General features: G+C 32.1%; 1 protein-coding gene across 9 annotated transcripts in view; it reads right to left on the bottom strand.

Moving 5' to 3' along the window:
* Nucleotides 1–539: 539 nt before the first annotated feature.
* The window catches only part of LOC126967146 (SAM and SH3 domain-containing protein 1-like), a 181,887-nt gene continuing 166,122 nt past the window's right edge, over nucleotides 540–16,304 (bottom strand). For 2 of the 9 annotated variants that reach the window (XM_050811588.1, XM_050811587.1), the window contains exons 6-12: nucleotides 8,752–8,808; nucleotides 6,140–6,206; nucleotides 4,568–5,091; nucleotides 4,288–4,480; nucleotides 3,798–3,970; nucleotides 2,917–3,316; nucleotides 540–2,570 (exon numbers count right to left, since the gene is read on the bottom strand). In XM_050811588.1, the coding sequence (XP_050667545.1) occupies nucleotides 2,110–2,570; nucleotides 2,917–3,316; nucleotides 3,798–3,970; nucleotides 4,288–4,480; nucleotides 4,568–5,091; nucleotides 6,140–6,206; nucleotides 8,752–8,808 (1,875 nt within the window). In that variant the 3' untranslated portion in view covers nucleotides 540–2,109. Of the gene's footprint in view, nucleotides 2,571–2,916; nucleotides 3,317–3,797; nucleotides 3,971–4,287; nucleotides 4,481–4,567; nucleotides 5,092–6,139; nucleotides 6,207–8,751; nucleotides 8,809–9,626; nucleotides 9,786–16,304 lie in introns of all 9 variants that reach the window. The other 7 variants (XM_050811585.1, XM_050811584.1, XM_050811583.1 and 4 more) reach the window with 7 other exon arrangements.

Here is a 16,304-nt window from a genome sequence, read left to right on the forward strand (position 1 = left end):
AATTAAAAGGTTATTAATATTTCTCAGTATAAAGAAAACGTTCTACTTTTAAAATTTTGAAACAATGATAAATAACTTACGGCCGTTTTCAATAACCTATCTATCCTTAGTTTAACTTACTAGAGGTAGACAAATCTATCATTTTTACGCTTACTTACATTCCAATAACCTATCGACAGACAGCATTGGACTATAACTAATAATATAATTATATTGGACATAATTATGGATAACTTGTCAGTAAACGGTGATAGCAATCTATCCGTAACTAGAGATACGTTTTTGAAAACAGACGCAAATCGATAACGACGAAGCAGTAAAATATTATGACAAACAACAACCTACAATAGAAAAGGGAAAATACTCTGAAAATTATTCCCATTCATTTATTATATATAACATTTAATTACAGTGAAATTACCAATTTACAATACTTCAGAAACAATATGATTTTTACGAGCTTAAGCACAGTGCATTGCTAAAAGACGTTCTTACAATTCATTTTTTAGCTATGAAGGACTACAAATAAAACAGCCAAATAGTATTCTGGATGTATTTATTTAGAATTCATTGTTTGTAGAATTTTAAACTTACAGGTTGGTTAAAAAAATATAAATATTGCTAAAAAAAAGTTACAGTACTGCAAATTAATGCTAAAACCACAAGGGAAAATAAATGTATCATTAAAAATTAAATTAATCTTATAACAATTTAAATTGCTAATTAATGCAATGTCTACGTGAGCGATTAAAACATAAAAATAAAAATATCGACATTAATTTTAATAATTAAAATTAAATATACAATAAATGTCAAAGGAAAATATATTCTATCTACAATATACAGGTAACAAACATCTATATATTTACATTTTTTTTAAATAGACTAGTACATGATTTAAATCGAAATTATATTAATTGAATTTATCCAAGTGCTGTCCATTTGTTAGAAAATAAAAAAAAAAAAAAATTATCACTGTTACATTAAGCACATTTAAGAAATCTTTATTTTCGAATAACACATATTATTAATTATGCTCATATGCCTTTGGCTGACTTTATATAAATTACTAATATTCTATAAACATGTAAATATGCATCTAAAGATTAAGTGAAAAGGTTGGTATGTAATGAAGAAAAAAATGGACAACAGCAAATTTTGGACACACATATAATTTATAACACCGTAACAAATTTCTAAGGGGGAAAAGGATAAAGATCCATCGGAGGAAGAAATGGGCGAAATTTTTAATTTCACACAAAATAACCTACGTACTAACCACGTATTTACAAGCGGCGAACCGCATAAAGCTCTCTTAAAAAATTACAAAAAGTCTCAACATATAATAATTAACCTATCTATCAAAATATTTACAATTATTGCTATTAAAAGGTGCGCTTAAAACGCCCCACATGCAAGGCTTATTGCAGTTTCTACTAAAGTCAGAAAGATTAACCTCAGTTCAAAGTGTTGAAGTCTTATAGGCCATAGTACTTCAGGGAAATATGAACGCAGAACATGTTATAAGAGAACTTAATAAAATAATAAACTCAGTAGAATAACATATTAAAAATGTAATTGTTAAAAAAGTAAGACTAAATACTGGCATAGTACTTATGCCTTTAAATCCAGTAACGGAATGATCCTTTAAGTAACAAACGAGCGAAACAATATTCTTAATTATTCAGTCAACGGTTATGTTATTATCAGACTTTTAGGTTAACAGATATTTTGAGTAAATCGACACAAGAAAATACAAGTAAGAAATTATAATTATTGATATTTTAAAACAGACCAGATTAAAATGTCAGTCTTATTATGATATTATAATAACAAACGTAAGCAATATTTTGATTGTTAAACGAAAGAATGTATTTTTGAATATAAAATGGCTGATCTGAGCATCCTAATTGAATTTCCTATGGTAAAGATTCATAGCGATTAACGCAAAATTTATTAAAAAACTTTGTTGAAATATTCATCTTATTATTGAGAATTTTCGTTTTTAGCTGCTTCAATGTCGGTATGAGGGGTATTCGCGGGCGGAAGCGCGGTTTGCGCTCGCGACCGCGCCATGGCCTATGATGGCGCGGGCGCGGCGAACCGCGCTCAGGGACGGTGAGGGTGTGCCGAACTGAGCGAAGAGCTACTGACTCCAGAGTCACTGCTCTTCTCGGACGCACACGGTTCTCCGCCAGCGACAAACTTCACAACATTCAATTTATGATCTGATTCACAAATATCATCTCTTGCGCCTCCAGGTAATCCACCAGCACGTGTTACAACTTTCTCACTAACAGTGCCAGGGTATCGTTCAATTCTATCACACTCCGCGTCATCAGGCTGTCGTCGTCGAATTGAACGCTTTGCTTGCGGAGCCGGTTCTGGTGGTCTATGAGAAGGTTCTTCCGTTCTATGGACAAGGGGTGATGTACGAACACGGACTCCTCCGACACCGACGCTGGCTTCATAACAGCCAGAGTCGCGGGGAAACTGTCGGCGATCAAATGTAGAGTCGCCACCTTCTGAACTTGAACCTCCACCTTCACCCTCGCCATCGCCTTCGCCACCTGCGATGTTTTGTGCTATTAAAAACACTGAAGAAAATTCTTAAGAATTGTACAAATTTTAATGTTTCGTATTTAATTGTGAACTAAGTATAATTCTTAATACGTTTAATGTGTTGCTTATAAACGCGAAGTAATGTTATGCCTTTTTTGTCCTAATCTTAACTTTGTCTTTAACTGAACTACAGAATTACATGACAGGGAGAAGTAATTTTAAACTTGTCATAACTTTACACTACGTTTATAAGTCAGGCTGTTTGAGTTTTCCTTTATCCCAAATGTGATGTTACTTTAAAAATATATTACACATATTAAATAGAAATTGAGTATTATTTAATATGCTTATTACCAAGCAATTCATCATCAATCGAAATCTTACATTCGAGTTGGTGTAGCAGTTGTACAGCAGCAAGGATACGAGTCCGATGATCTGGAGTCATGATTCCCAAATAATCTAAATCTGAAGGCTCAATTTCTTTGAAAAGTTCAATATCTTCATAGCCATTCCTTTCGAAAGCAATAGCATATTCTGGTAAATCAATTCTTCTTAACAATTCTTCAACAGTTCTTGGTCTGGTTTCCCATAGTCTTTCCCGACTTTTACACCATTTTAGTGTCCTACATCTATTTGTGTCTCTTTCTGAAAGGACTTCGACATTGGCAAATTTAAAATTTCCAACTTTGTTGTTCAGAACACCTCTCCAAATCCCGGATGCGTTCATGTTGATAACTTCTATTATGTCTCCTTTCTGTCAAAATATGATAAAAAATATGTATTTTTGTTAAATTAATTTATGGAATCAAGATTAAAAAGTTCTATAAGATCAACATTGCAAAATGGATTTTATTTGAGGTTGGTAGCATATACTGAAATTTTAAGCTGCGTAATGTGTGGCAGCTACCAACTTAATATTTTTATGATTTTTATATATTGCTTACAATTTTTTCCATATCTTTATTGAATGGGTTAGAATTACCCATGAGTTTTTATACGAGTTTGCTTAAAGAGAGAATTTGCTACCCAAATTATTTTATAAAACACTTGTTAAGTAGAATATCTGAAATATTAATAAAATTTGGCTTCAATACCAATATGATGTAAAGTGTTGTCCAACGATGGACATAAAATAGCGATATCGAAGTAATTACAACTTTTTACAACATTATATATATAAAAATATCATTATGTCAAATTGTCAATATTTTCTATGTAATATTTTATTTATTTACCTTGTATCTTAATGCATCTTTTTCGTAGATATTCGGCAAATAGTCAACGAGGGCTCGTGCTCTGCACAGCATTTGCGGTACCAGTAAACTTCGCCCGGCTGGACTTAATTCTATGTTTTCTTCTGCCGAGAGAGATGAATGATTACTACCAGCTCGAACCAATGCCTGAGTGCCTGTATATAAATAGCTATACTAAAAAAATGGAAAGTATCAAAAGATAGTGACCGGGACACAAGTAGAAATATTATAACATGTTTTACACAAATTAATTAAAGTTTGAAGAATAAACCACCCTAATGAAAACTAAATACAAAATAGTCTGACACAGATGTGTTATAAGAAAGATATTTATTAGTAAAAATAAATAAAATATTTACACAAATAGAGAAATTTAATATTAGCATGGGCAAATGAAACACAGAAAGGAAAGACATACATATTCACAAACATTTATATTAACACCAACAAGAAATTCTATAAAGCCACTCACTACTGCCAGAGCCGCTGGGAAGACTTTCAAAACTACTATTAGAACATGGAAACGCATTATCTCCAATGGTTCGCATATCCGATCCTTCAGGACCTCTTTCTTGTCGTAACCTAGAAATTTTTCTTTGAACATCTTGTCGTAGACCCCGAACCTTTCCAGCTAAATTTGATACACCTTCACATTCTTCAGCTGACTGCAAAAACATTAAAATATTCATATGCCAGTTTTGTAATAAAATAGACATTTTTATGTTTGTACTTTTGAATTTTAATTCGATTACCTTGTGCACGGTGGCTATGTGTTGTGAGTCAGTTTCGCTCTCTTGATCTTCGTAATCTGATGAGGCGGGCGATAACGGATCTATTCCTATCCGATAGCCTGACATTTGCCTGTAACCTCTCCGTGAGTCCCGTTCAGATCTACATGATTCTAATGATATTCCAGAGAGTCTTGATCCTATAGATTGTATATCAGACGCGGCGTAATCCCCGCTTTCCCTGTCTCTCGACGTTCGAAGGGGTATCACAGTCGTAGGGTAGGGGCCGCTTTGTGGAATTATTAATCCTCTTCGCGGAGTTCTCGCTAAGCTTATATCGCCAGCGCTTCTCAGTGATATCACGCCCTCGCCTCTCGGCTCGTTTCGCAGATTAAGTGTAAAACAAACACGTCCGTTCTGGATCGTCGCAGCCGGAACATTTCCTCCCATAAGAAAATCTTCTGGGTCGCTTTCATAGGGAGGTTCATCATACCAATGTCCTCGACCTGAGAGTCCTCTTGCCTCATCATCGTACATATAGGTGTCGTCTGTAAACGATTCACCAATTAAAGATGTTTAATGCTAATTTCAATAATGCAAATTAAATGACCGTTCTAGCATAATAGCAAAAAAATTTACCGTCAAACTCCCTCCCACAAAATGGCGGTTTCACTGACAACACTGCAGACAAGCTGTGTACGAACATCGGAAAGCCGTGCGTGGTTGATGCAAACAATTTTAAAACATGCATTTAGCATTTCGACGCAAATAAAAATTCGCAAGATTGAAGATGATTTTACTATTATAAATAGTATTATGTTTCCCATTGGAATATTGAATATCTTACTGACGTATCACATTCAATTTACTTGTATGTATGATTGATGGAAGATGCACATCGAAAGCGTAACCGGATGATTGCGATGTCGAACAATAAATCAATGACAGAATCAAATAAGCAATCCGTCGAGTTGACCAATAAATTAGGTGTCAAAACATCGTGCAAGCAACATGCTTCATGTCATATTTTATGACCTCACGTAATCATCATTATAATGCGTATTTTTCTAGAGCTTCGATATTTTGACCTCCAAATCACAAATAACATTCAAGCAGTACAAATGGCCATAAAACAAAATATTGAAAATAAAATTTAGAAGGCAAAAAACCAATTAGAACAAGTTTTATACTAATGCACACTGATACTAGCCAAAATAGGAAGCAACTAGAAAATAATGAATAGTTATTTGCTTATAATTTAGTTCAAAATAAAAGTTTGTAAAATTTTAAATATGTATACGATCTTTAGAACTTATGTTGCTATTGTTGTTTAAATATTATGTTTATAATATTTTTTGATGTAAGAATACTAAAATACGAGTACATTTTAACATAGTACATAAAGTAATGACTTTGATGATGGCTTTTCTTTCGATTGTATGTAGAATCAGATGAATACTTTTTACATTGTCATGTTGCTGTTTATTTATACAGACATTTTTCAAATCAGTAATAAGAAATCGGAAATCCTTAACTTCTTTATAATTTTATTAGTTATCGATATAATGATTTTATATATAAAATGTTAGAAGTTACCTCCAAAAGGTCCCCTTACGCCTTCTCGCCCCATGTTCATTAGGCCATGTCGGATGTCTCTTAATATCTGAAAGAGAGATCGAAAATTACTGTTACGTTATATTTCTTTTTTTTGTCAAATTAAATCATTATTAGATAATATAGGCCTAATTTTATATTTTCTTAAAAATATTTGAAATGCAAACGAATAGTCTCACGATAAAAAAAGTTAAATCCTATCCTACCACTTTTTATTCCGTTATATCGCTGAGTTATAAAAATATACAATGCAATAATATGGCAACGAAAAAGGGTATATTTTGTGTAAAATATGATAAAAGAGATATACCAAACATTTTAAAACGAAAATTGAACAATATTGGTAAAAGAAATCTTGTGTCCCACATAATACTGAGTGGGTGTTAAGGTATTTCACTAACGAGCTGCAAAACAAGTAAAAATATAAATAAAACAGAGATTTCTACAGAACGTTTCGCTACATCGAGCAAGGTGATAAATATTCAAACGTTGGAACGACCAATCCTATGTAAGTACGAAAGTATTGAAGACATTAAGTTAATTTATGCGCATTCGGTTTGCGCTTACGAGTATCGGCTTGTACCGAGTATTTATCTTCACACAATCTTTTATTGATATGAGAAATTATTACAACTGTGACTAGCATTCGATTTAATTTAATGGTGTCTAACTCATGATTTTACACTACCTGCGTAAGCAAAAGACATAGTCTTGCAATATCAAAGGTTTTTAAAAACCTACGCTTAGATTTAAAGTGTCTATCTAGTTGTAAGTATTATTGGAAAATATAGAAAGATATTAGAAAAATTAAGAAGAGTATGAAAAGCAAATAAATATTGACATTGTAAAAAAATTGCCTTAACGCATTCAAATTTAAGACTGGCGTGTATAAAAATAATATTAAAGTGGAACTACTCTGTAAAACTTTATAAAGTTCCTCAATTCAAATATCTACACAAATTAAATTCAGAATTTCACGGGCAGTAAACACAATATATGCGAGTATATCAGATATGCGAGCAAGGGGCTTCAAAAGTTTCGAAGCGAAGCAGTACAACTACTAATAGGCTTAGACCAAGATTAGGACACGATTAGTCGGCCCCGACGCGCGTGAGTGCCATTCGTAAGATTAGAAGCTTTGCGACTTCAGCATTAGTTTGAAATTCCATTTGCAGCCTCCATTACTCAATGTCACGAACGATATTGATTTTTGAAATGCGACAGCGCTTCAAAAATATAATAAATTACGAATTTTCATTTGTCACAGTGAATCTAATGAATTGATTAATATCAGATACTTTGTCAGTGAAATTGGCGGAGCGGCGCTTAGTTATTAAGCTTTTTTATTAAATAATAGAGAGATGTTTTTCTGTTTACGCAAACGCTTTGTGAAAAGTATTTTTTTCGAACAGTTACAGATTAAGTCGTTACGCACGTTTAACGCACGATCATTTTAGAGAATTTATTTATGAATCTTATTAATTTAAGAGTATGGTTTGCATTAGTTAGGATCATTATGATGGCATAGATAAACTATATTTTTTGTCATATAACAGCTTTATTAATACAAAGCCTACCATGGGAGTTTTACATGTATCTTTTAAAAAATCAAATTTTTAAATTTTTCCGTGTATACCCAGGGTGTTGAAAAAATCCTGTACTATACTCTTGAGGCGTATATTGGTATCAAGTAGTGAGAACAAATAAATATTGATTATTAGGAAATAAGCACAGTAAAAAAATAACGTACCCAATTATAAAAGTTTGGACACCTCTGCCTGCGCGAATTTTATATTTTCCCCTCCCACACACCCATTTCATTCATGTACCCTGCGAAATGCGTGCGGGCGGCGGCAAAAACGAATGTTTTGTATTGATAATAAAAATCGCCCGCCTTATTCGTTTGAGCCGACATGCCGTGCAGCAGATCCTAGCTATACACCATTGGACCGAGGCCAGGGCGAAAACCTTAGTTTACTGATAAAATAATGAATAAGTCAGGGGTTTTCAAGATTTTTGAAAACCTTTAATATGAAAATATGTTCTTTTTATTGTGGTTTCTATTTAGATTTTATTTTTAGTGGTGTCACACATCCAACTTCATATCTGTGTCAATTATCGTACAAGGTTTTTTCAACATATTGTATATGCGTTGTTATTTGAGCATAATATATCGGATGGGACGTTTAATTTATAACTTGCAACAAAATGATAACAATGATAACGGAGTAGATACGAAACGCTCACTGTACACAAAAATGACAGTAAAAACCGAATGCACGCATTTGTACCTTAGTTTAAATATCATTATTTATTATAAGTATATTAAAATCAACTAACAAACAATTTGAACTTCGCTTATGACTTAAAAAACAAAACAACTCAATAAGAAAACTGAGACAAGCCCATTGTTTGCATTATTTCTGAGTGGTCTTTACAAAATATTACCAATACATTTTTGTAATCATAGAACTAATGTGGCATATTCACAATTTTATTTTAGTTATAAAAGTCTCAGAGGTTTTATTCGAATCCTTTATAAGTTACGCCACAGCGACGGGGCACATAAAAGAAAAAAACTTATAACGATTTACCTCCTCCTGTTCTCTCGCCAATTTGTCCTTTTTCTTCATCGCCTCTTGAACTTTTAACTGCAACAAGCACAAAATCCCATTCATTTAAAAGTTGTGAAACTCTATTATACTTACCAATTCTCTTTATATAAAAGTCAACGGTGTGTTATTTTTGTTTACTGTTCCCAGACTTAGAATTATTCGTGCACAAAATAAAATATCTAACAAATAGGTATATATGAAAATAATGCTTATGATATAATAATTACAAAATTATAATTTTTTTATAACAACCGTTCTAATGAGATATAAGATTACAGATAATGATAAAATTTTAGGTAGATTTCTCTTACAATACTATAATTTGTAAATCTCGTTAACGTAAAAGTGCTTAAATAATATTTGCAAACTATCTCATGCTTGCATGCAAATCCTAAACTATAATTTCATGCATTGTGCATACATTTTATTCTTACATAATATTTATTTCTTAATATAATAATGATATAATTTAATGAATATATTTAGAAAAAGCCAAAATGCTAGAGCCACCTCCTTCTTCGCGCATTCCAAATATAAAAACCAAAAGGCGTTTGTAAAAAGGCGAAAATTTTGAATTTTGAAAATACTGTTAAAATTCTGTTGGCAATTTGAAAAATATGTCCGTGAAAATGGTCAGCCTGAAGTCTCATTTACATATAATTATGCTCATAATTTTTTGCCAAACAGAATATAACAGAGTTTTCCTGCTGAAATATTGCAAAGAAAAGTGTTCATTTCTTTAACGTTACTTATGCTTTCAGATAAAATATGTATGTTTAAAAAATATATTTTGTTTTAAGTGAACACTAAGCTTTTTGGCAATTATATTTCAAAGCAGGAAAACTGGCGCTCACCCTATGAATCGTTTCTTCGAAGGTGTTTGGATGGGCGGCACTCATTTGAAAGAAGCGGAGGCGGTCATAGTCTCTTGGATCTACCATAGACCTCAGAACTGTGTCTGAACCTGCTTCTAGACCTAGCCCACTTTGTAGCACGCTGTCTGGTGTATCCACCTAAAGGAAAGTACTAAGTTATTCCTGATGTTATCTCCAATAAAATACCAGATAACATTAGCGTCGTCAATCAAAGATATAAAAGTAAATAAATCATAAGTATTGTTTGATCGCAAAACGTAAGGAGTACTTTTAAGACAAAGAAACATATTTTGTAATAGTTATTTAAGCAACTGTTGTTTAGGGGTAATATCACATGAGTGTGTTAATACCTAATTATCAACAGTTGCATACAAGACTTTATCTACTCCCATAATATGAATCCTCTATAAAAGATTTTGAAACAGCTTACTTCTAACATTAAAAAAGGCAGTCCTTCCAACCATAATATCATCCAAAGGAGTGTTATTATGAAAACGGATGATATAATGTTGTACTGAATTTCATTTCAATACTCGTTTGGATGATGTAATGCTTATCAGGAGATTGGATGTTTTAATGTTGGCAATGAGCTAACTGTTTTAGAATCTTTAATAGAAGATTTAAAGCATGGTCGTTTTTTTTTTATGGAATAGGAGGACAAACGAGCGTACGGGTTAATTACCTGGTGTTAAGTGATCACCGCCGCCCCACATTCTCTTGCAACACCAGAGGAATCACAAGAGCATTGTCGGCCTTTAAGGAAGTTGTAGGTCGTAGATAAAATATATTATATAAGGACGAATTTTGTAAGAAGTGTATTTAAGGTATCTTATTAATTATCCTAATCGTACCTTTTTCACCTACTATATTATTATAAAGCCACATGCTTTATAATAATATCAAATATAAAGCTAAATATATTCTTCTGATATGTAAATTCAGTTAGACTAATATAAATTTATTATATTTTCCGCATACGGTACAAAAATATATCGAATGCCAGTATTAAAATGTCAACGGAGATGATATTTTAGAATAACGAGCAAAGTTTATTTAGTTAAAAATTTCGAGAATATATCAATATTGACATGTTCCGACAGCTACTTTCCGAAGTATGTTGAAAATACAGATAACGTTAGATTTTGTTGTTCAACTTTTAAAGGTTTACTAGCTGACGCAACAAACGTTGTATTGCCGATATTAAAATCGCGATACAAAAGTAACTGTTGATCGTAGATTGGTGAAAATTTGAAGTTGTATGTATTTTTTAATGCTGACTCATAATCAAACAAATTAAAAAAAAAATGTCAAAAAAATAAAAAAATTAAATTCGTGTGGACCACCCTTAACATTTACGGGGATGAAAAATAGATGTTGTCCGATTCTCGAAATTTCATGAGAATCGGTCAAGCCGTTTCGGAGGACTTCAAAGTTTAACACCATGACACGAAAATTTTATATATATGAAAGATACTATACTAACATAATGTACTGTATGAATTTTGTAACTTTCTTTTTTAAATTAATCATATCATTAATAGTATTTAAAATTCAAGAGTGATACATAAATACGTAAAAAGTATAGACATTAATAAAATAATATGTAAATAGTTAATTAATTACTTCAAATATACGTTTATTTTATTATAATCATCAATGGCTGTAAAAGGGCCTACTTGTTGGTTGGATAATTACTTCATGTTAGGGTTATTTATTTTAAATTACACACAGAACAGATATAACAAATCAAATCATTTATTAATAACACAATTGTTACAGGTCAAAATAATAAGTAAATAAAAAATTCTATTCATCATTTATATACGTAGGGAAGTACCTAATTCACAATAATACTATATTATGTAATTGGTCATATGTTATTATTTGTAAATAATGACGTGATAAACCAGAAAACTATAAGCTTTTTACCAGTGGGAGGCTCCCTTACAGAGGAGGCTGGCAGTTGGGTAAAACTTGCTACGAAACAGTAATGTGCAACTATAATATATTTACAGACTCCTTTGCACAAGAAGCCGGCTAGATTATGGGTACCACAACGGCGCCTATTTCTGCCGTGAAGCAGTAATGTGTAAACATTACTGTGTTTCGGTCTGAACGGCGCCGTAGCTAGTGTAATTACTGGGCAAATGAGACTTAATCTCTTATGTCTCAAGGTGACGAGCGCAATTGCAGTGCCGTTCAGAATTTTTGGATTTTTCAAGAATCCTGAGCGGCATTGCATTGTAATGGGTAGGGCGTATCCATTACCATTAGCTGAACCACCTGCTCGTCTCGTCCCTTATTTTCATAAAAAGAAATTGTTTTAACCTCAAGCCGAAGCTTCGAAAATTACAGTTAAAGAGATCTTACAACTTGAGTAACCTATTCGATGTCTATGTTAGGAGTGGCGGCAATCAATTACCATCAGCTGAACGTCCTGCTTGTCTCATCCCTTATTATCTTAAAAAACAGGTATAAGCAGTCTCCCTTTCCCAGGTAAACATAATATATACATAATACCACATTTAACATTATAATAAATTGATTAACTTAATTCCATTTAAGAATTCCGAATTTCGAATTTAGAAATCCCTTTGAGTTGCCTGAAATTCTCTATGTTTCCCTTCAAAAGAGAGATAAAAGGTAAAAGACAAGTAATTGGTGTAAAGAACAAAAATATGCTCAAAACGACGTATCTTTACTCGATGAAAGGCCTATAAAATCCGGAATCTGTTCAATTCCGGGTATGTAGAGTCGGGTATTGTCGGAAACGCGTATTATTCCCTTATCAAGTTAAGTTAATGGTGGAGCTTTGTAAGGCCTATGATTAATTGATTTGTCCTAACAAAATCTCATTGTGATGCAGATATTCTTAGCTTTTTCGCCAAGTGTGTGATTAATGGTATGGCTGAAAGAAAATTTGTTTTTGCAGTAATATATCAAACCTTAATAAAATTAAGAGGTTGAGTTTAAACTATAATGAAGTGATAATTTTCTTCATGTTATCTTATTAAATACTTTAATATACATTTTTTTATTTAAAATTGTAATCGGCTATTTAGTCCGATGGTTTCTATGTTGCTACGGGTAGTGGAGTGGACCGTTTGTTTTTAATATTTTTATAAATAAATTCTTAAACAACATCTTAAAGCAAAAAATTACGTGTTGCACCAATTGACAATTTTTAGATGTCACAACTCTAACTATTAGCTATAATCGTCCAATCTTCGCCGGTTAAAGCTATTGTTAATGTTAAATAGTGACCTGTCAAATAAACATTCAATATTGACTTGAGCCTAAGATCTATGTATTAAAATTAAAAAAAAAACAGGTGACTTTAAATGATCAACAATAATATATATAATATAATTGTTTACATCTGACAACCCTGATGTTTCGGCTGACTGAGAGTTAGAAAATATAATCTTTTCAATGCTTTCATAATTAAATAAGTTATTTTTAAAGTGATAACCCTCACTTCTGAGATTAATAACACAATTCAATTTTAAAAACAAAATTTATGAACGATGCGGGACTCGAACACACGACCTCTAAAAGCATTTTAAAAACTTACAAATTGTTTAGATTTACAAGAGCGACATCTCTAGTCAATTTCCTAATCTGCAATTATTGGGGATGAGAATGTTATCAACTGTAAAGTGGATCCTGTAGATGAAGCCACCGGTGAGTTGAACAAGAAATACAAGATGTACCAACGATACGTCATTCGAACGGTTGGCTCAGTGGTAGAGCGCTCGCACTGACCACGAAAAGTCGCGCGTTCGAGTCCCACATCGGTCATAATTATTCCTTTCAAATTTAATTTGTGTTAAATGATATAGTGTATCAGGATATAGGTATAGGATCAGGTTATATCACCAGATTAAAGCTAGCTCTCATTAAAAAAAAAGTAATTGTTAGTTTTGGTTATGTTACAACTGTTTTGTAACTTAAGCAGTCCTGGAATTGCACAAGGTAGCGGTAATTACTAATTGCCTCTAAATTACAGAATAATTGGAGATGGAAGTGACTGAATTCGGAAATTAGTACAAGTTATCGTTTCAATTTGGCGAAGCCCGTTCAATGGTTGATTAACTACATTGTATCGAATACTTTGACATGATCAATATCCGGACGCTGTGCTCAGGATGTGTGTAATTGACACTTAAATGTTAGACATAACAGTAATTACAATAACTCCTGAGATTACCAAAGAATCCAAATCAGTTAGTATTAGAACTGAAATAGCGTTGTACAAGTCGCCTCATAGGTGCTTACTTATACACCATCAGCGAGTAAGTAGTGGTATTAATTGGTACGGATGTGAAACAATGAATAAATGGGATGACTTGAGTATATATAACTGTGATAACTCCCTCACTTGCAAATAAATTTGAAAGAAAATATTTATTTATATAAAGAAGATATTTATTTGGTTCAAAAACAAGGGCGTCTGCTCTGTTTTATGTGGCACATAATCCACATCGCTGGTATTATGCAGAAGCCGGTAGGTGGTATGCGGTAAGTATTTTTTATTAAACAGCAGATATTTTAACCGACTTCAAAAAAGGAGGAGGTTCTCAATTCGTCAGTATGTTTTTTTTTTGGGTTGGTTATCTCATACATTTTTATTATTTGAAAGCTGGCGCTTCTAGTGTGGTCCCATTGCAATGAGAATTATATTAATTAATTAGAATACGCACTTATTTTTTACTTTTTAGTGCATATTATTATATATCTTTTGCTTTGAAATAGTGTTTTTGAAGTCTTTGTTTTTTTGTTATTTTTTTTTATTTTAATAAAATATATGGCATTCTTTTCTTACTATAATTAGATTCTTAAATTATTCACGATCATTTTTTCACATGATTGCGTTACTCAATATCCTAAGCGTTGCAAGCGTCCATAGCAATGCTCTAGTAACATTTCTATTGCCTTATTTTTTTATTTCTATGGTGATTGCTTAGATTATTTATACATCTAGATAGACTATGACAGCTGTGAAAATATCGAAAAAAATTAGTTCTGAACTAACCTCTATTTTTAGCAATGCACGCATGCTAACACAAGTAAGAATAGCGAGTGTAAGATGTAGCTTGTCACGCACACTAAAGTAATTAACCTGGCCTATTTTCATCGGTTGTCTAGGACCAAGATGCTCTATCTAGACAAATAATCGAAGCTCACAAAGCTGCCAAAATCTAAATTAATTATCCCATATTTTAACAGAATAACTGCCTTTCAACAACATACAATTATAACAATAAAGTAAACATTTCTGTACAAAACACTACCTAAACTTACTCAGTGGTCTCACTAATTAAATACACAAAGACACATAAAGCTCAGGAAAACGTAACAATTGCGCATCACACACGCAGCGTAGAGCAGAATTAATGTAGAGTTTAATATAAATGCAAAACATAGAAGTAACTCTCACGTATTCAACGTACAAAGAAAATAATCTGCGTCAGAAGCACAGCTCTGAAAATATTCCCACTGTAATGTGACAAATGCACGGTGAACTTATGTTGTTCAACTTTAATATCGCCTTCATTCGGTTGTTACCTTTGTTACTAAAGTAAACGTAAAAGTTAGATTGCTAGATTCAGCTCTTCGGGTATAATGTGTTTTGACGTAATAGTAAATGGTTTAACCCTTTTTAGCCGAAGTTGAGCCAAAATGAATGTTGTTATTTCAGACCGTGTGTTTGTGGGTATTTATGTTAATCTGTTAATGAATAACTTCTAAACTACTTACCACAAATAAGGTATCGTTAAACGCGTTCTGATATTCCGTTGTAATTGTATAGCAGGGATATTATCAATAAAAAATAATCTATTCACTATTATTTGAAAGAGTTTAATACGAACATTTGAAAAGTTAATAAAACCGCTCGTCAATATTTATTATATCACGTCTCAACTGTCGAAGAACTATTTGATTCATTTTTTTTTGTTTTTTTTCGTTTACATAATTAAATTATTTAATAATAATCATTAAATATCTGTAGAGCTGATGTTTTTTCCCCAAAATAGCCAACGCGAACGTGCGACATTGTCGTTTACTGCTGTCAAAGTATTTTCAAATACATTTTTTTTTTAATAAGATGAATATTTTTTAGATTTTATTTTTCATAGCGCTTTTGTTGTCAGACAATGTCGCAGATATTTTACACTGATTTTAATACATTATAATCCTAAAAATATTTAAAAGTATACCTATATATTCAAAAACAGAACTTACTTAAAAAACGTTTTAAAATTATGAAAATTCGTTATCAGTTGATCTTTATTATTAATCAAGACATTTTAGGATATTGGAATTAACAATTAGTCTCTGATTAAAACGCGTGTAATTGTAAGTGTTTTTAAATTAAATATTGCGAAAAAGTACATTTTTTATTATTATTTTAGTTAAAGGTCTTAAGACCTTTCCAGATGTCGTATTAAAGGTTGCAGATGAAAATTTTCATAAAAACAGTTACAATTACACGCGTTTAAAATCCTTTAAACAGTGTTTTATTAAAATGTTTAACTCGCATTAATCAAAGAAAATATAATTATTCTCTGGTAAACAGTACTTTGACCCCGTTCCCTTAGACAATTCGAGCCGACTTTATCCGAACGAGCATTATACAGCCGATCGCGAGCGTAA

Source organism: Leptidea sinapis, chromosome 12 (assembly GCF_905404315.1).
Source record: "Leptidea sinapis chromosome 12, ilLepSina1.1, whole genome shotgun sequence".
In the NCBI taxonomy this organism is placed as follows: Eukaryota; Metazoa; Arthropoda; class Insecta; order Lepidoptera; family Pieridae; genus Leptidea; species Leptidea sinapis.